This window comes from Lepidochelys kempii, chromosome 12 (assembly GCF_965140285.1).
Source record: "Lepidochelys kempii isolate rLepKem1 chromosome 12, rLepKem1.hap1, whole genome shotgun sequence".
NCBI classification, from domain to species: Eukaryota; Metazoa; Chordata; order Testudines; family Cheloniidae; genus Lepidochelys; species Lepidochelys kempii.
Genome location: NC_136391.1, coordinates 37,943,599 through 37,964,918, shown reverse-complemented (window position 1 = coordinate 37,964,918; position 21,320 = coordinate 37,943,599). Strand labels below are relative to the sequence as shown.

Genomic DNA, 21,320 nt, shown 5'->3' with positions numbered 1-21,320 from the left:
TGTAACTCATGAACTATTTCAGGGTCCTCAAATGATAAGTAACAAGCCACCTTTTCACCTGTTTTTTCCAATTTATAATATCCTCTTCCTTTAGCTATCTCAGCTGTACCCAGAAGAAAACTTGGAGAAATTCATTCCTTGCCTAGCTGGTCCAGATTCATTTTACCTAGAAAGGAACCACATGGACCTGGAATCAGATGTTAGGTATGCTTCTGAAAGCTAATTTTTACTTGCCGCTTGGCTTCCTTGTCCTAGTGGGGATCGGAAGGGGAAGAATCAGGAAATAGAAACATCTTGTCTATATTTTAAACTACTTTCAAGAACTTTGAGCCTGATCCTACAAACATAGTTGCTTGTAATTCCACTAATTTCAGTGTACAAGAGTTTTGACAGACTTGGACCCTATGTGTAGAAATCAGCATGGTCACATTGCACTATGTTACACTTTCCGAAGAAGTAAAAATCATGGGGCTCCTTGGTAGCAGCAAATAATGGATTACGGCCTTAAGGTGACAGGTTTCAGAGTAACAGCCGTGTTAGTCTGTATTCGCAAAAAGAAAAGGAGTACTTGTGGCACCTTAGAGACTAACCAATTTATTTGAGCATAAGCTTTCGTGAGCTACAGCTCACTTCATCGGATGAAGCTCACGAAAGCTTATGCTCAAATAAATTGGTTGGCCTTAAGGTGGAAAAAGTTCCTTGAAAAAGTGAGCACATTTAGATCATTTCCAGTACAAAGTGAGTTAAGAGTGAAGTTTTAAGCTTGTTCAATATGTAATTTAGATAGAGGCCACACTTGGGTTAATCACTTGTAAGAAGTAGCAGGAAAAAAAGATGAAATTGTCAGCATTTTTGAAGATTGTGTTTTAGTTATATAGCCTTTTGTGATATTCACACAAGATCTTTTCTTGCAAATGGGAGTTTTACCTGAGTAAGATCTCTAAAATTGGTCTGGGCCCTTAATGGAGAAACACAGCCAGAACTAGGAAAAATACAAAAAAATGGTTTTCTGGGTAATAGTCCTCATTTATGTGAGGATGTCTTTTAAACACTTTTTCAGGGCATTATGCTGTTCCTCACAGTTAATGTGAATCAAATTGTTGTGAGGTTGCCATTACTTTAAAGTAGAAAAAGCAGCTATGCTCATGTAAAATGGTCCACTTGTGTGTCTGTAGAGCTAAACTATTTTCTAAGTCTCTTTATGATTTGTCCTTACACCCCACTTGCAGTGGCATATAAATCCTATTAATAAAACCGTATTAATATATGGTTTTAAAAAGGCTCTTCCCAACATGATTCACTTGGCCATTGTGGACCAACCATAATAGTTTACAACTATCTACCGGTAATGTGGAACACCATCAAGCAAAATGATGTGAGCAAGCACTTGGTTTGATTGGTTTATTTCAAAGTGCTAAAAGAGTTCTATAAGCAGTTCTACAAGCTGACTTTTTTAGATACCTGTCTGCTCTGAATGCTAAGTGTTATTGGAAAACATGCTAATTAACATGTTAGTATGCTTGCCAAACACCTTGTTTTCCTAGTCAGGACAGAGCATTTTTTCCCCATTACTGTTGTTGCTGGAACGGCACTGGTGGACACCATTTTGCCAGAGTAAAGACAACAAATGTATGCTTAGATTGTAACGATAAATAATGTTAATATTTAAATAATCTCTTTTAGGCTTCATATCTTTGTCACTGCTATTGTTTAGTTGGCAAAAGTTTTCCACAAGTCTAGGTTAACAGAGCAGCAGAGTCTCTTTACAAAGCAAAGGTTGTATCCTCACAACAGAGAAAGATAGACGTTTATTTTTAAAAAGCTAACTACGTTACAAAATAAAGACTCCCAGTTTGTAGTGGTTTCATTTTTCATATTAGTGACTTACTCGTGTCTCTGCTGATGTAAACTATGAAAATGAACTGTGAACTTTCAGGATGGAAACTGTATATAGAAGTAACTTTTGACTCAGTGTCTTTTTAGACATTACAAATATGAAGATGCAGTCAAAACATTTCCCCCTGTTTGTTCCTTACTTTTCAACAATTTTTTTAGTGCTTTCAAAATATGCAGCTGATTTGGCAGGTGAAAACCAAACAAATTTTTTTGCTTTTAAGAAAAACTCTGGTAATGCACATTAATATAATGTATGTTTTATACATTAAGAAGTTCAAGAAGATTGCCATCTTTAGTTTCCAAGAAGAGGAATGAGCTTAGCAGAAAACATGTGACACCAGTTTTACAGCCTTTTTTAATATATAGCCAGGCACTATGCGTGCTGTTCATTTGAAAGCTTAGCGTTAACAATAGTAGACAGCTATTGTTTATGGGCTTTAGTTTCACAATTTTTAGAGGCAATTTTCAAGTTTATCCCATACACTCTGTCTTGTAATTGTTCTCTGTTCCAACTTCTTGCATTCGTAAGTCTGAAATCAACTTTGAATGTAAACTATTAACCAAAATAGAGACAGTATAAAGGAATAGCATGACTTCAATAGGAATAAAAAAATAAAGGTAAATGCAAATTTCAGTCTTGATTTCAATGTTGATTTCATGGTCAATTGCCAAACAGACTAACACGGCTGTTACTCTGAAACCAAACATAATTTTGTAAATTAACTTTTAGGTATTTGGCATCCTTACCTTCCCATGTGCTGAAAAATGACCATGTCAAGAAATTCTTCAGCACTTCATCTTCTTCCCAGCAACTTCAGAGTTCAAGTGAGTTTAAGTAAACAGTTTAAAATGCACATATTATTGACATAAATCTAGTAAATTGATGCCAGTCAAAACTTTTTAATCTCCCTGTTGTTTAGGTCCTGGCAACTCCTCTCTCTATAAAGTAGTCACTACGCTGGGTGCATCTGGAAGGTGAGATACCTGACTTCTGTGTCCAATGTAGAGTTGTAAAATTCTTTCACTTAAGTAGTTATCTGCATGCCCTTGTTCAAGAGAGGGTTTTTTAATATATGCAGTGTTGTTATATGCACTTGGGGGTGCATGCTCACCTGTGTTAATCTGTTGAACTCTCCGCGCAGTGAACTCTGAAAGCTATGGTTTCACTGACTTTGTCTACACGGAAGATTTTAGGAAATGTTAGCACTGGTGCACAGCTGTACTCATGCTTGCAGAGGTGGGAGCTCTAGCATAGACAAGCAGCTGGCATTTTTTGTGTGGTGTTTTTACCTGCCCTGAGCAAAATTGCTGAGAATGGTAAAACTGTGACAGTCAGTTTACATCAGTATTCCTACTGTTGTTAGAACCAGCTGGCCCACAGTGGTGGAAGAATTCCCTGTGATTATTGCTTATTATATTAGTCATACTTGTCTCACTGTTACCTCGCACTGCCCCACCTGTAGCTTGTATCCGTTTGTTGTTGTTCGCTCTCTGCTTTCATGATGAGCTCTTTGAGGCAGGGAGCATCTTTTCTTTATATGTGTGTGTACCATATCTAGCACAATGGGGCCCTGATCCCTGATTGGGGTCTCATCGGCAATACCAGAATACAAGTAGTAAATAATAATAATCCTCATGCAGCCATAATTACACAGCCATGGTCTTCTCTAATATCACCTAGGTTTTGTTAGAGGCCCATCATAGTGTTTCCTCCATACTTCAGTTGAGTGTCTCCCTTTAAGGGGTCAGCGTTTTTCAAACTGTGAATCTGGCTCTCCTGAGGGAAGACACTGACCTCTTCCAACAGAGGCTCAACGCAGCTGTGAGAAGAGAAGGAAGGACGTATTCCTGCCTTTTTGCTTAGGATTTGACAAATCCAGAAATTGAGTAATGAATACTTTACAGTTAAGAGGTGATTTTTGTTTCTGGAAGTGGAAAGACCAAGGGGGAAAATAATGGTAACTGAATAGATTCACTCACTCCACATGTATAAAAACTATTTCACAATGGATTTTTTTATATATTGCATTGATGGGGAAAGCTATGCCAATGTTGGAATCTCAACTTTAATATTAGACAACCTGTACTGTTTCCATTGTATTAGCAGTATAGGATTTTAAAAGTATAAATCAGTAACTTATAAAATAAGCAATGTGTTGGATCCCTGAAACCTTGTCCTTTATTTTATTGGTGAATGGGTGTGTGTGTATGATCATACTGACTGAACTCTGCATGGCAGTAATTCGGTATGCTAAATCAGATTATTTTTCTATTTTGCAGACCTATATGTGGAGTAGCTGGTATTCAGTCTTCACAGAATCATGTACAGCACTCAGCTGTTTCTTCAGTTGCAGTCCCCCACTGCTCTCATTCAGGGAGTACAGGCTCATCATTAGCCTACCGCTCCCAAATGGACACCTCTTCAGCCATGTTGTCTTCCAGTTCACAGACGCCCCAGACCCAGGAGCAAAATGGGATTTTAGACTGGCTCAGGAAACTGCGGTTGCACAAGTATTATCCTGTCTTCAAACAACTCACAATGGAGAAGGTAAAGTGGTGGGCTAAATAGGAGAAAGGAATCTGTTGTTTAAATAAGCCATATATTCTCTAGCATGTGTAGAAAAGCGAAATGGCAAAATAGGCTAATGTTTACATTTAGACTGGCTGATATTTGTAGCTAGAGCTGGGCAAACTATTTGTAGGAACACTTTATTTGATTAAATGGCCTCCTGTTTTTGTGTATGAACTATCCAGAGACTTACTTTAAATATTTCCTAGTTTGTTCAGAATTCTCAACGTCTGGCTTATTACAAACCCCCTTTGCTCTTCCTGTTCACTATTCATCCTTTGATGTGCAATAAGTCATCTAAGTCATAGTTTATTCTCTTTCTTGATTGATTTTTTCCCCTCTTATTTGTAAAAGCCTTGGTTATCCAAATGCATGTCAAGATTCACTTCTGAAGTGAGCTTCTGTGTGGGTAAACATGTGCATGAGTGTTGGATGTTTTCATTTTCCACAAACGTTGTGAACAAAAATCACTTGCATTGCATGAATATTTACATAAAAAGTGTCATGAATGCCATTGAAGTAAATTGGCTTTAATCAGATGAATGTAAGTACTTGTTATAATATGCAGCTCTATCTGTAATATACATGTAAAATTAACCTCCTCCTCTTTTTATATTTGAACTTTGAGTGCCCTCTGGTGGATTAAATATTTACTCTGATTCTTTTAAGTCATGGCTCTGAATTGCAATGATTTTTTCAGCACTGCAGCATGGCTTGAAAGGTATTATTTTAATGAGGATGGCCTAAGGCCACAGTTTTCTAATTTGATTTTCCTCATTCAGAGAGGAAAAATATATATAGTCAGTTTTCCTTTTCCTGACAAAATTGTGCATATTTTAATGTTTGACTTTTATTTTCAAACAACTGCTGTGCTTATATTGGTATGTATATTCCGCTGAAAAATAGTCACAGTATCTTTGCAACTAGATTGACCCATGCAACAAAACTGAACTCTGCTCTAGATGTGATAGCTAAATGATTTCTGCGTTAAATGACACATTCAGAGAAAATAAATTACATTTTAACTTCTGATAACCAACTGGTATACTCTGGGTTGAGTCAGCTGAAATAAAGCAGCAGTAATCAGAATGACTTTTTTTAGCAGTAGATCTTTATCAGTGTAAGTCAAAAACAATTTATCATAAACAAAACAAACAAAACCAAAAGAATCCCCAACCTACGGTTCACTCATCTCTCACCACCTTGCCACCGGCATCATTCCGCTTCTGACATTACAGCAGCCCTCCTTGTGTGCTGGGAAGTAGTTAATGGCCCTGCATTCTGCTACAGTCTTACCCTCATTGAGCTAGTCCTCGTGCTATGTACATTAAGTATTTCACTGAAGGGAGGAGTGGTAGAAATTTGCAACCTTAATCTGCCCCTTACAACTTGTCCTTCCCAAAATTTGTCAAATATTTCTTGCACCAAATTGACTAACCCCAAAATTACCTGTTTCCTGTATGCTATGTCATTCCTATAGTTGCCAGATAATTATTGACAGGTCTCAGAGTAACAGCCGTGTGAGAAAAGGAGTACTTGTGGCACCTTAGAGACTAACCAATTTATTTGAGCATAAGCTTTCGTGAGCTACAGCTCACTTCATCGGATGCATACTGTGGAAAGACACAGTATGCATCCGATGAAGTGAGCTGTAGCTCACGAAAGCTTATGCTCAAATAAATTGGTTAGTCTCTAAGGTGCCACAAGTACTCCTTTTCTTTTTGCAGATAATTATTAGATACCTTGGGGAGAAGTCTCAAAATGGGAGGGTTTTTTTAGGGAATCAGAACTTAAAACTTTATTTGGCTCAAAATTGCCTTTCAGTATGCACACGGACTATGTTGTCTTTACTGTGAATTATCAATATAGGCAAATATTTTAACAGTATATTTGTAATTAATCTAAAAAGCTCTTAGGAATATCCAAGTCCTCCATTTTTATACTGCCCTAAATCTTTAGTTTAAAATTGGAATAAAACTTATTAAAATTCACATACATGTTTAAAACAAGAGTCTTCAAGGTGCTTCTCAGAATTGGAAGTCACTGAGAATAGAGTAGGGTCTTTTGAAATGTATGTATCCATATATTGCACACTGTAAAATCAGCTCCATATTTCCTCCTTTAAAAGTTTCTGAGCCTTACTGAAGAAGATCTGAATAAGTTTGAATCCCTCACCATGGGAGCAAAGAAAAAACTCAAGACCCAGCTGGAATTGGAAAAGTAAGTATGTGTGTTGTGAGGAGTGGTGTGTAGTCTGTCTGGCTTTTTCAGTTTGTAAAATATGGTTAGATGGCACTAGAATTGTACAAGCTCCTGAATTTAATCCCAGTTTTACTCTGGGTTTTGCTCTGAGGACAGAGCAAATTGTTAAACCTTCTAGGCTTTCCCCATTGTAAATCTGGATCCTACTTCTTTTTCAGGGGGGTATGGAGACTTAATTAGTTTGAAAAGCACTTTGAAAATGTGGGTTATTTATATTTAGTACTTATTGTTTTATTATTGATTATTCAAGGCCGATAAGATAAGCACATAAAAGAATTGGTGAACTCAACTTCAAAGGGACACTGTTAACTTACCCATAAAGTAAACAAATTTCTTGAACTATGCTACTAATTACTCCTTAAATTATTAACATTGGAAGAATTTTAAAAATCCACATTATTTTTCACTATTTGTGCTCTTCCTGTGTGTGTTTTCTAATTTATCTCAGGTTGGATAAGGAAAGTCACTTTCAATTTTAAGTTTTCAGAACTGCAGTATTTGAATCCCAGACATTGTAGGATAGATGTGTAAACTTCAAGAGGGCCAAGTTCCATTTTAAATTGTTATCTGGAGCATAAATTTAGGATTACTTACTCCCCTCAGTTTACCATGGAATAGCAACTCATGTCAGTGGGATATTTGCATCAAGATCAAAGGTGGCATATGCCCTGTATATAGTAACTAAACTCCTGCTTGTCTTCAATATTATTAAGGTTGAATTCAGCATCACTCAGTGGCAAAACATTCTCACCATTAGCAACAATGCTCTTTCTGTCCTGTGTTTCTCTCCTTTCCCTATCCTCCTTCTCTTTTTTACTTTCCTGCTTTCTTTTCTCTGCCTTTTCTTCCTGGAAGCAACTTCCAAACCCCTTCATCCCTTTGCTTCACTTTCACTTGTTTCCCATCCTATCAGATGAAATGACCTGTAAATAAATAGCTGTTGTCATGGAGCTTTGGGGTTACCCCCCAAACCAGATTAATACAGAAGTGAGGTGGGGGGGGGGTTCACATTTGTGCGTCATTCATCTGTGCTCTCTGCAGACTCAGGCAAACAACACTGCGTTGGTTACAGTTGCTTTACATTTGAAAGGTTAACTCTGTGGAATCCAGATATGCGGAGTGGGCCACATAAATGCACCTAGCTGACGATGTATTTGATGTCTCTGCTGCAGGGAAATATTTATTTTAAACCTGTTCCAGTGTTTAGGTTCACACACCACAGTCCCCTCCCAACATTTTGATTAGTTGAAGGCCTTGTCTACACTACAAACTTTGGTTGACACAAGTTACATTGGCATGCAGCCGCTGAAGTTTGTATGTCCCTTGGGCATACTTGGTTGTTTGCATTGGCGCTGTGCATACATGCCAGAAGTGCTTGTGTCGATGCAAAGTACAGTGCACCATGGGTAGATATCCCAGTGTGCCATGCACTACTCTCCAGCTCAAAGCCTGTTGGGAACTTTTCACAATATGTTGTGGGGTAGAAATGAGTCGTGCAGGGATCTCTGGGAGCGAGGGGTCAAGTTCCCAACATGCAGCTCTCTCCACCCCATAATGCCATCCATATCCCATCATTTTCATGACTTTTTTTTAAAAAAAAATCCCACAAACCTGCTCAGCACTTCTCAGAGTCCACCATCTCTGACAGATGCATGGAGCCCGCAGAGCTCTGTGCTATTCTCATGGACGCTGCAAGTACAAGACGCATGATTCTCCTGTATCTGCACACTCGCAGAAAGTACCGCAACAATGGAAGACATCAGGATTTCTTTGTGGACAGTTTGCTGAGACAAAGCGAAAAACAATCCAAGGTTGTTGGCATTCATGGAGCAGCTTCAGATGGTGTAGCACAGCTTTTGGGTCCAAGAAACAAGCACTGAATGGTGGGATCACATTGTAATGCAGGTTTCAGACGACGAGAAGTGGCTGCAGAACTTTTGGATGCAAAAGACCACATTCTTGGATCTGTGTGCTGAGCTCACCCCAGCGCTCCAGCACAGGGATTCCAGAATTGCACAAAACTGAGTGATTGGGCAACAAAAAGGCAGATGAAATTCAGTGTTGATAAATGCAAAGTGATGCACATTGGAAAACACTAGCTTTACATTTGAAAGGGCAGCTCTGTAGAATCCAAATATGCCAAGTGGGCCACATAAATACATCTAGCTAACCATATATTTGAGGTCTCTGTTGCGGGGAAATATTTGTTTTAAAACTGTTTTAGTGTTTTTTGAAAACGTCCACTCAATATGTAATAGTCAAAAAAGCTAACAATGCTAGGAACCATTAGAAAACAGAGAGATGATAAGATAGAAAATATCATAATGCCACTATATAAATCCATGCTATGCCCATACCTTGAATACTGCATGCAGCTCTGGTTGCCCCACCTCAAAAAAGATATATTAGAATTGGAAAAGATACAAAGAAGGGCAACAAAAATGATTGGGGTATGGAACATCTTCTGTGTGAGAAGAGAGTAAAGAGACTGGGATTGTTCATCTTGGACAAGTGATGACTAAGGGAGGATGTATAAATCATGATTGGTATGGAGAAAGTGAATAAGGAAGTGTTATTTACCCCTTCACATAACACAAGAACCAGAGGTCCCTTCCCCTTCATTGGGCTCCTCCAGGCTTGGCTGGCAGGACTGGTTAGACTGTGATGGAGTCTCAAACAGGTCCTGGCTTGTGGCATTGCTGCCTCCCCCCGCCACATCTCCCCCCTTCTCCTCCTCCCTGTTCACAGTGGAGGTTTCTGTTTTGGGCTCCTCTGAGGTCTCCATAGTGGTTTGCAGGGTGTTGGTGGGGTCTCTGCCAAGTATGGCATGTAGCTCATAAAAGCAGAAAGTCTGTGGCTCAGCACCAGATAATTTGTTGGCCTCTCTGATGTTGTGGTATACCAGCCACAGTTCCTTTGCTTTCATGCGGCATTGCTGCTGATCTCTGTTGTACCCCTTTGCTTGTGTCCCCTGTGCCATCTATTTGTAGATGACCATGTTTCTACAGCTCGTCCGTAGCTGTGCTGTCTAATCCAGGCAGGAGTGCTTCTAGGGTGTGGAGCCAGCATGGTCTATTGGGCAGTTGTATACAACAAGGGAGAGCAGCTAAGGTGGGCAATCAGGAAAAGGCATTTCAGAAATATGCAGAGGGTTTTAAAATGGGGAGGCTTTTCTCATTTACCGTTGTGACCAAAGCAGTCACTGTTGCAGGGAATGGGACAGCTGATGGAGGACTGTTTTGGGTTGACAAAGGTTGTGCAGTGTCTGTACTCACACTGCATCAACCTTAGTAGGTCGACTGTGGCTCCACACTGTTCAGGGAGGTGGTGCTACTCATTGCCATAACAGGGCGCTTACTTTGGCCAGAGACACATTTGAGTCTCGACTCATGCACAATGAGGCATTTGATGCACAGGGACTTACATCAACCTAACTTTGTAGTGTAGACCAGGCCTTAGGTTTTGTAAAGTTTGAATCACATTTAATTTCTCTCTTAAATTCTCTACATTTAGCTTCCTCTTCATCTTTGGAATGAAGGGCTAGCTCTCTGTTTCACTCTATTTAGTTAATCAGATAGAATTCAGTTTCTCCTTTTGTGATATTTTACCCTCAATACCTTGTACAAATAAGTGGCTCAGTATAATACCATATAACAAGAAAGACCAATGTAAATACTGGCAAGAAGCAGTGGTTAGGATTGATTTAATTTCCACATATTCATATTTGTGCATCGTAAATTGAGCATAATCTTTTTACAGATGACTGAGTTAGACAACATAGACCCCATCTGCCTCAATTTTATTCAGAAATCTGTTTAAATACCAAATTGTTTTAACCAATTGTTTTTTCCCCTCCACCCCATTCACTGTAGAGAAAAATCAGAGAAACGGTGCCTAAATCCAGCAACACCTTCTTCAGTTACCAGCAGTGGAGTGGCAAGGGTCCCTCCTACTACTCATGTAGGGCCTATCCAGAGTATTCGTGGCAACCATGCTGCAGGTAAATAAGCAATATAAAGAAAAGTGCACCATCTTAAGCTATAAGGTTATAGGATGGATATGTTCTTGCACAGTAGCAAGCTCATAGCTTGACTGCCCCAACCTCAAATTAAAACTGAATTGCTTTATTTGTGTCAGTCCTTTGAGATCATATTCTTCCAAAACTTAGTTGATTGCATGAGGAATCTTGTTCCTGGTGATATTTGGGTGAGACAAATATACAATTATCATTCCAATGATTTGCATATGAAGAGCTGGTTGAGCTGCTGAGTAACCATTACTTCTCTGGACTCCTGCTCCTCAGGGCAATGTGAATCCCCACTAGCCTGAAGCGTCTTTGTGTATTAAGGGTTAGAATATTGCGGGAGACACAATCATAAACTGCAGTATTGTACCAGGCTTTTGTCATCTAGATGACAATTTAGCAAATAGTTTTCATATTTTCTAACTGATTTATCACGCATTCTTTATCCCTAGAGCTGCGTGTAGATGTGGATCAGCCAGCCCATCCGCTTCCCCGAGAAGGTAGTTCTTCTGAGTACTCAAGTTCCTCTTCCAGCCCCATGGGGATCCAGACCAGGGAAGAGAGCTCCGATAGTGCTGAGGAGAATGAGAGACGTAAGGAAAACCAAGCAAAGCTTATGTTTGTGTTGATCTGTCCTGTCCAGTGAAGCAGCTGTATTTATAGATCTTTCTGTCTCTAGGTTTAGAGATTCACTTGGACAGTTCAGAAAAGGAGAAGCCAGTGATGTTACTAAATCATTTCACTTCGAGCTCCGCCAGACCCACAGCCCAGGTTCTACCAGTGCAGAATGATGCCAGCTCCAATCCTTCTGGCCACCATATCTTGCCAATGCAAATGATGACAGCAGCCTCCACCCACATCAGCCCTATCCGTATGCTAAATGCAATGCACAAGTCAGAGCGAAATACAGACGTGAAGCTACTTTCCTCTTCTGTGCATTCACTTTTGTCTTTAGAAGAAAGAAATAAAGCTTCACCTGGATCTAGAAGCAGCATTAAAATGGACAAGAGCTTTGGAAATACAGTGGTTGATGTGATGCCCACATCATCTCCCCATCAGCCCCTGCAAGTACTTTCAGGAATTCCTGAAAACAGTTCTTCATCTTCTGTTAACTGTGGTCCTCGAACCAAAGTTGTACATGCTTCAACTCTGGACAGAGTGATAAAAGCAACTCAACAGACATCATTAACAGCGGAAGCAAGTACTGCTGCCACTGTAGCATCCAGCACAGTCTTCCACATGGCACGTCCACCCATCAAACTCCTGGTATCTTCTTCTTCTGTCCCTATGGATTCTGCCACTGCTGGACAAACTTCCTGCTCCAACAATATGCAAATAAGTGTGTCTCCTGCAATAATCAATCCCCGGACTGCTCTATATACAGCCAACACCAAAGTTGCCTTTTCTGCAATGAGCAGTATGCCAGTGGCTCCGATGCCAGGCAACTTCTGTGCAAACAGTAACCCTGCCTCTTCCGGCAGCCACCCATCCCCATCATTTGCAAACCTGGCAAATTTGCCCAGTTGTCCTGCCCCCAGTTCCAGCCCCACACTTTCGTCTGTTGCCGAGAACAATTTCTATAACAGCAGCAACAGCAGTAGTAGTGGATCTGCAGGGAGTATCCCAGTACCAAATCAGAATCATCACCACCACCACCATCAGCAGCAGCAGCCACCTGGGTGTATGGTGTGTAGTTCCTGTGGGTGTAGTGGGAACTGTGGTTCAGGTGGTATGACTGTCAGTTATGCTAACTATTTCCAGCACCCATTTTCAGGTTCCTCAATGTTTACCTTTCCATTTCTACCCTTCAGTCCTTTGTGTGGTAATGGCTACATCAACACGCAGCAGTACAACGGCAGCACGACTTTTCCAATGGTTCCTTCTCCCTACGCCAGTGGTTTAACACCAGACTCTGTAATGAGTGGGCAGTCCACGTTTGCAGTGCCCCCAGTGCAGAACTTTATGGCAGGAACAGCAGGGGTGTATCAGACACAAGGAATGATGGGAAACAGCAATGGTTCAAGCCACAAAAAAAATGGGAACCTTTCCTGTTACAACTGTGGGGCCAGTGGTCACCGAGCTCAGGATTGCAAACAGCCACCAATGGATTTCAATCGGCAAGGTAAGAAGTCGGTGATGTGGGGCTGCTTAGTCTGTGTGCGGAACCGCATGTTGATCTGAATGGGAGTTACCTGTACGGGTGGGGATGAGACGGAAATCTAATGATGGTACCTTCCTTGTCTTTATATCAAGTCTTCATTTAAATACAGAAAAATATCATGTTATAAGCAAGTGTCTTTGAAAAGAGAGAGATGCTCTGGGCTAAATTCACAGAAGATTAAGCTGACTCCTGTGTGTATCCCATGTTCCCTGCTTTAGGGCATAAGTGCTGTTACAAGTCTTGTGTTGGTCCTCTGCACAGGAGTGAATTTCCCTTCAAGGGATGGAGGGGCTGAACTTTCATTGACTGACTGAAATAGTGTTGCAGCTGCTTATACTGTCTGTGAATTTGGCCCCCGAGCCATTGTCTGTTTCTTGTTTTGAAGGTTATCTTCAAAGTTCATACATTTTTTTTAAAAAGTACGTAAGTAGAGTGCAACATCTGTAATGAAGTGTCTGCATCCTCTTGAGGGACTTGGCTTGTGATTACTGAAAATGTGGGGTCCATGGCATGTATGTATCTTCCAGTATTGTAGCAAAGGCACCTCTAAAAGAGATTTTAAATCCATGGATCAGGACAGGGCACATTTGGGAGTGAACTGTTACTTTACCAAGAGTATGTTGAGGTCAAACGTCTCTTTTCCTGAAGTTCAGTGTTTCAAATAATAGTGTGCACAGTATAACTTTTCAGAATGAAAAGCAGACTTTTGGCTAGAACTAGTGATACTAAAGTGATACCTTGCCAATCTGAAATGTAATATCTTTTATTGGACCAACTTTTGTGGGTGAAAGGGACAAGCTTTTGGGCTTACAGAGAGCTCATTTTCCGGTGACCTAAAGATAAGCTTGAAAACTTGTCTTTCTCCAACGGAAGTTGGTCCAATAAAAGATATTCTCTCACCCACCTTGCCTCTCTGATATCCTGGGACTGACAGAGCTACAACACCGCAAACAATATTTCAGGTTGTGCTTTGGGGTGGGGACTAGATAGTGCAGAAAATGTCATCAGAACTTATCCTTTTTTTTTTTTTTTTAGCGAATAGGCGGAGTTTCCCAGCAGTGCTAAAAGTATGAATAATAATTAGTGTTGTTTCCAGAACTTAGTATTTGGATAGTGGCAGCTCCGAAAATTGTGGCACTGCCTCAGTCAATCCTAGGCCAATCGCAGACTTCTGAGGCTTTGTCTGCATTAGCACTTTTGTTGGCAAAACGTTTGTTGGTCAGGGGGGTGGAAAAAACACCTGCCTGACCGACATAAGTTTCACCGACAAAAGCGCCAGTGTGGACAGCGCTGTCGGCAGGAGACACTCTTTGGGGGTGGTTTCATTATGACGGCGGGAGAGCTCTCTCCCATCGGCACAGAGCGGCTATACGGGAGACCTTACAGTGGCACAGTTGCAGCAGTAAAGCTGAGCCGCTGTAAGGGCCGTAGTGTAGACACAGCCTGAGTCTAAACCACTAGACTGGTGCTCTGTAACGCATGTTAAAGCTGCATTTCATCAACTCCTGTAAATTACTGCAGTTTTGAAGATCTTAAAACTTCTGCTGCCCCGAAGTTGCATGTTAGCCACAGCAGCATTCTGTGTTGTGCTGTGTTTTTATTTCCCACTCCTCCTACCTAAAGTAGATGTCTCCCTGTCAACTTCATGAGTGAGGTTGGCTGCTGCTTTTATTGTGTAAGGGGATGGATTGATTTAAATCAAAATGATTTAATCACTGATCTTAATCATGATTTACATCAGCAAGCAGGAAACTTGAATTTATATCATCGGTCTGGTTTTGCATTTGTACCTCAGTTATTTTCCTAATGATAGGCTGATTCTCATTCATTGGTATAATTTGGCACTTTTTTGCTAACCAGGAGGCTACATTACATCTATACACATTTATTTAAGCATATATAGTTTAACATACATTCATTCAGATTCTTAGTTATTTACATTTTTATGTAAATGGTGAATGATTCATTCTTTATTTACAATATGATTAATTTTTTTACTTGTGATTTGTGTCAAGCTGCAGTTGAATGGAAACTGAATTCAATTAATACATAACAGTATTTTAACATTTCAAAATTGTGTATTATTAGTTAAAATAAATAAGGTAGTTAAATAAAACTGTGCTGGATACATAAGGGGAAAAGTAAGTTTATCAGAAAGTACATTTAAAACTTTTTTTAACAAGTAGTAGTATCTGATTACTTCTGGTCATGATGTCTTCAAGATTTTAGAACTAGTAGATGTCATCCTCCCACACCTACTTTTTACTCATATTGGAAGAGGAAAACAAGTTTTCCTGCTTTTTCAGTTCTCAGTCCCTCTCTTAACTTTGAATGAACCAGTTACTGAACTTAACTAGTTGAATAAACTGAAATGAATGCAAATATTCTCTCTGTGCCTGAGGCGACTGCTGTCAAAAGCTGGCTTAGCACTTCACCTAGAACCAGGTTGTTGCTTAGCCAATGACTTCCATCAGTTCAGTGGCTTGATTTTCTGTAAAACTTAGGGCAGGTCTACAACACCGCTTAAGTTGATCTAACTTACGTCTTTCAGGGGTGTGAAAAAGACCCCCCTGAGCAACGCAAGTTACGGTGAGCTAAGCACTGACCACGCTGGCGCTATGTTGGCGGGAGATGATTTCCCACCAACATAGCTTCCGTCTTTCGTGGAGGTGGAGTAATTATGCCGCGGGGAGAGTGCTTTCCGGTCAGCATAGAGTGTCTTCACCAGATGCACTACGCTGGCGCAGCTGCACCGATGTAGCACTTCTAGTGTAGACCTGCCCAAAGGCAGCACAAACGTAGTGCATAATTTGGTATTTAATTTTAAATAATTGTATAGAGTATACTAAATTTAGGCCTTAACATAGGTTATATTTTAATAAATTTTAAATGGGTTTATTTTTAAAAGAAAAGTATTTAATTTAAATTTTAAAAAATCCTTTTTTTTTTAATTTTAGCATTTTATAATGCTGTTGCATAGTCTGTAAGAAGCAGATATTTAAAATGCTGTGAGAGAGAACTGCTAAAAAAGGTTTGCATTGTTGACTTCCTTTCCCCCTCTTTCCCTCTTCTACAGGTACTTTTAGGCTGAAATATGCCCCTCCAGCTGAAAGTCTTGACTCCACAGACTGATAACTTTCTCTGCCAAGAGAACACTGTAAGCCATGGAGATAAGGAATTTTAAATATGAAACTGAGAAGTCCATTACTGTTAAGTTTTAATGTGTTTTTTAATCCAAAGGTGCTTTACTTTACTAGACAGGTAGAAAATCTAGCTTAGGGATGCATCAAACCCATTTTTGATCGCCAAAATTCAAGCTTAGATCTTGGAGTCGGAACTTGCCTAATACGGATCATGCGATTGATGCGCAGTGGATGGCAGGTGAAGTTGGCCAGCTACATTTTCTGTTGCAAATGCAAAAAAAACCAACCACCCTACACACTTCTGCTGAAGAATGTTGCCATCTTTGGACCTTCTACCATGAAAAGGATAACTCCAGGGCAGCTACTACAATGTGATCTGAAATGAGAGCTGGAGGTTGAAGGTGTGAGCGGCTGTGTGCCAGCTAGCCTTTGAAACCCTGGGCTAGGTAAAATGGCTGCTTTTTTTCAAAAGTCATCAGGCACTAATCTCTGGGATTTTTAAGGATTGCACTACAGAAGAATGTAAAACTATTCAGGCTTCTGCACTTTTAGCAGACAGTGTCACTCCGAGACCAGTGCAAGAGGCAAAGAAGTTCCAACCTTTGAACATTGGCACCAGCAGGCTATGCGATTTACTACACAATAAAAATCTTAAATAATTCTCTCCTTTCCCTTCCAAAAGAACACACATGGCAGTTTCATTTCGTTCTGGAAACAACCGTACTCTCACTGTCACCATTATTACTAGATAGAAGTGGGTTACCAGCAGTGAAAGTAACTTAGTTTTCCAAGGGTCCAAGTCCCAGAGACTCCAGGGCCATAAAGGCTTCACAAAAGAGGGGTTTTTTTTTAAGTAATACACGAAACACCTTTTAAGTCCTGTTACTGTGTATAGGTCTCTTTCACAGAAACCTTACTACTCTGCTTTTGTAAATGAATTTTAAACCATCCTAAAAATAAACTCTGGCAGCAGAGTTAGCAAGCTGTTGCTTTACTTTATGTAATGAAACTGACTCGTACCCCAGGGCTTTTGCTACAGGAGTCAGAGGGGAGGAATTCAAACATGTAAAGGGTCGTAAACGTCATTATTTTGAAGACTTTTAAGGATTTACTGTCAGCCTTCTTTGTGGCCGTAGACTCCAGATTACTAATTTTGGTGTTAACTACCTAGCATACATAATTTTGAGTTGGCAAGTTTAATTAAGAGTTAGGCAGAAGCCAAACAAAGCTCATGTTGCTGAATTGAAAAGGTCTTGTCCTGTCTTGCCCAAGGAATTTCACAGGCTGCAATGGGTGCGGCCTTTTTTTTAAAAAATGGCCTGACATTTAAAGTGATTCTTGTTTTCCAGATTAGAGTATGCAACTTTAATACCTGAGGCCTTGTTTACCTTGTGGGATTTTTTTTACACCTGTATAGCTACACCAGTGCAAACCCGAGGGTAGAGGTGCTATGCCAGAATAAATAGCACTTGTCCTGGTGCATCTTGCTCTGGTTTGAAAGCAAGGAAGCCAGATCAGTGCAAGACGCTTTCTACGTGTGCGCAAAGCTCTTCAGGGTAGATCCGGCGTTAGCTACTGAAGTGTGAGTTTAAGTAGCTAATGCAATAAATTGTCAATCAAGATTTTAATGGCAAATGTTAGAGAAGTTAAACGTCTGGGACACCTTTCAGTTCCGTTTTCTCAAAACTGTCAGCCTCACCCGAAAGCAACAACAGGCTAGGACAATATGATGAATTAGTATTGATAAAGAGGCATTGTAACGTGAGATGGCAAGACACCAAACTTATCCCAGTTTTCCTTTGGAGGTCATACAGTTTTTTGGCTTACTGAAACCAAAGCCTGAAGTTGTGTAACATTTGGTTTTTCAAAAATAACAAGATTTCTGTTTTTTCTTATTTCTATGCAATGAAGAAACGCCATACTTCTGTATCCTCAGCTCTGTTCACACTACACAGTATTTATAGACAGTGTTGAAACAATTGTTTGCTATGTCTGTATTTTGAGGTGGTTATATAGAATGGTCTCATGAGCAACTTTCACATCTGCAACACTAACGTGATGAGAACTGACAATGCAATTTACTTCGCCTTAATGAGCTTGAAACAATAGTACAAAAAAAGCTGTCATACAGTATGTTAAAGGGAACTTGCAGTTTTCACTTAAAATGTTTACTACAGGATTTTGATGGTCTCTCCAGTAGCCTGGAACGTGTGCTGAAAGCCAAACTTTCACATTTTTTCACTTTTTTTAAACAAAAGACTATTTTAAAATTGAACTGTATTTAAACTATTTCAACACACATGCAAGGACTAAAAGCCCTCTCTCAAACCAACAAAAACAAATTCTTGTTTTCTATACCAGTTACATTTTGTTTCATGGGTAAGGCTGGGAAGTATAGTCTTGTCTGTTTAATATTCACTGCACATTAAAAGGGTAACAAGGATTATTAAACTGAACTTTTATCCAGTTAGTGTCTTCAAAAATGGTTTCATTCCTGCATTCAGAATTCTTCTCTTCAAGAATGTTTCCTTTATGTAAAGTTAAGGCTGATATTTCCTAGGCTGATTAATGTGCACTTAACTATCTTTAAAAATTACCTTTTAAGGCTGATTTCAAATTCAAACTCAGAAGAGCCTGAGTAAATGGAAGGAAGTGGAGCTTAATGTAGAAATGTTTGAAGAGCAAGTATTGTTTATAGAGCTTTCCCTAAATCATCAACCTGAATTATGGCTGCTGATTTTGCTAGCATAATCTGTTCAGTTTGTACCAAGAACAACCAAAGTTGGTGAGCCGAAACAGAGCACTTTAATTATATAATCCATTTTAAAAAGGCACAAGTCCATCTTTCCTCTCAAATTAGTTTGTATAGAGTGACTGAAAGAACCAGCTCATAATACCATTTCTGTATGTCCAAATATGGAAAATAGACACAGAATAAGCTTTTTACTCATATCTTTACCCTGGCAGTGTAAGAATATCTAGTTTACAAACTAGATTGCACTATAGGATACCTGAGACTTTAAAATGCAAAAGAGGGACAAACTCCTGGTCATTCTCTGCTTTTAATCTCAGCACTGTAGGAATGTGAAAGAGGGTCATAACTTTAAGCTTCCTTACCGGGGGAATATATAGTATATAGTGCAATTTCACAGTAGTCTTTCTGATTTTAAAGTATTGGTGATGGAAGTGTTAGGAGGATGAAGCCAGAATTACCAACAAACTCTTCTGACAGTAGCAGTCCAATTTGAAATTAAGCATTAGAGGTTAGTATATTTGTGTCATTAACATTAGTTAGGAGGGTCAACAAGGAAGATTCATATCAGGAAGCAGGTATTAATAGGATTTCATAGTAACTTTACCTACAGTAATATCAGGTTTCATGTTATGTGAAACTTCCTAAACTGTATTAAACATGACCAGTAAAAATTCAGCCACAAAATAGGTGAAGGACTTCCTCAAATAATAGTATAAACCAACCACTGTTACCTCAGCTTGAGTTTCATGCCATTTACTGCTTGTTAGTACAGATACTAAAATTTGGTTTATGGTATTTGGCAGAGAAGCCACACTAATTCCACTCCCCCAAATGAAAACAGATTAGTTCTTGCAGTTTCATAATGGCATCAGTCCTATAGAACACTTAAAGCCCTGGATTCTGGGAGTGGTCTAGAATTCCTTTGTAAATCCAGTGGGTCCTGTTTCGTTGGAAGTAAATGTACTTACCACTTGCAAGATTCTGGAAAATCATATTGCTGGTTGAGGCCAAAGGTAAGTTACTACAATACTAAGGAACTACACAACAAACCCTTGGGACTGTTTAAGTTCTTACACAAGTAAAAGATGCTTTGGTACAGAAACAAAGCAAATCCTATGTTTTGAAGTATAGTTTAACAGTTTCTCTTGGATATAGTTTTCCACTAGGAATAAAGGAAACTCCTACTCCAATTTGAGCCATTTCCCTTACTTCAGTCAATTGTGCATGTAACTTTATAAATATTTTTAAAATAGTTTTGTAAATATTTAATATTCAGCTAATTTGATTTTGAATTGTAAATGTCAAGTATTCTGGTATTGGAATTTTTATGTTTTATTATACTTTGTTAAAGGTAAAATTGTACATTTTTAGAATGTTTTTATCTAAGTAAATTTAATGTATGGAAAATAAAAAATGTCCAAGTCCTTAATTGCTTTTAAAAGGCTTTATCCCTTTTAGTTTTCTCCCAACTTAAGTTGAGAACTATCTTAAAAATAATTCAGAACCATTTTACAGTTAAAGCCACCCTCAGTCTAACTATACTCATCTGCTAATGAATCAGATAGACCTTACATTGTTTGTGTCTCTATGCAACTGCTATTCTCTAATATTTAAAATTTGAGGGACAAACTTTGCCTGAGTCAAGCACAACTGAGGTTACTCTGCAAGGTACTGCTGTCCACAACGTGACACTTCACTCCTGGACCTCATTTCAGAAGACTGACTGTTGGGTTAGTGAGCAGGGGGTTCTGCAGTGTTTATAAACTAGGACCACACTGTGACTTAAAGAATTACAAGTCTGGTCTTCACAGGTGAAAGACAAGTGGAACTGCTGAACACAGCCATAGCCCTTAAAGCCAGTATTAAAACACTGTTTTGGAAGAATGGCATTTTGTGCTGTAAGCTATACAAAGTGCTGTCTGCTCATTGCTTTCTTGCTAGATCCATTCCTTTGAAACCCTAGTTAAGTCTCAGTACCTACAATTGCTTCTGAATTGTTTATTAAATCACTGAAGGGCTAGATTCTGCCACCCTTATGCCTGTTGTAGTACCTTACGGGTCATAGTCCCAGTAAAGTCAGTGGGGACTACTGATGGAGTAAGTGGTGTAGAATCTAACCCCAAATTAAAAACATGAGATTTCTTTAAACTTACTTGTTCCTGTAAACTCAGAAAAAAAGCTAACAGTGACTAATGTTGCAGAATATAACAAGTTAGCCTTGGGATAAAAAGCTAGATTGAGGGAAGTTTTAAGTAAAATCTTGGATGAGATGGGAACAGCTGTTTTCTGTGCAGAAAATATTCAAGCTATTTTATTAGTATGGTTTTGTGTGGGTAGTTCATTATGTCTTTGCTACGGGAAACATAATGCATCCTTCCCCACGAACAACTAAATCGCAATGGGATTGCCTGCTGATGGCAGCTCCACAAGCCCCTCCTTCTAACTTCTCCCTTTCTTTTGTGACAGGGTGCCTCCATTCTAACAGAGTTAATTTTAATATGGTTGTTCAG

General features: G+C 39.4%; 1 protein-coding gene across 1 annotated transcript in view; it reads left to right on the top strand.

Annotated features, from left to right (window-relative positions):
- ZCCHC14 (zinc finger CCHC-type containing 14) overlaps positions 1 to 20,223 on the top strand; it is an 89,785-nt gene extending 69,562 nt beyond the window's left edge. Inside the window, exons 5-13 of the mRNA XM_073308144.2 lie at positions 95 to 204; positions 2,627 to 2,721; positions 2,817 to 2,871; positions 4,177 to 4,444; positions 6,594 to 6,685; positions 10,600 to 10,727; positions 11,204 to 11,344; positions 11,431 to 12,873; positions 15,989 to 20,223. Of these exons, the coding sequence (XP_073164245.1) occupies positions 95 to 204; positions 2,627 to 2,721; positions 2,817 to 2,871; positions 4,177 to 4,444; positions 6,594 to 6,685; positions 10,600 to 10,727; positions 11,204 to 11,344; positions 11,431 to 12,873; positions 15,989 to 16,044 (2,388 nt within the window). The 3' untranslated portion in view covers positions 16,045 to 20,223. The remainder of the gene's footprint in view (positions 1 to 94; positions 205 to 2,626; positions 2,722 to 2,816; positions 2,872 to 4,176; positions 4,445 to 6,593; positions 6,686 to 10,599; positions 10,728 to 11,203; positions 11,345 to 11,430; positions 12,874 to 15,988) is intronic.
- Positions 20,224 to 21,320: the final 1,097 nt, after the last annotated feature.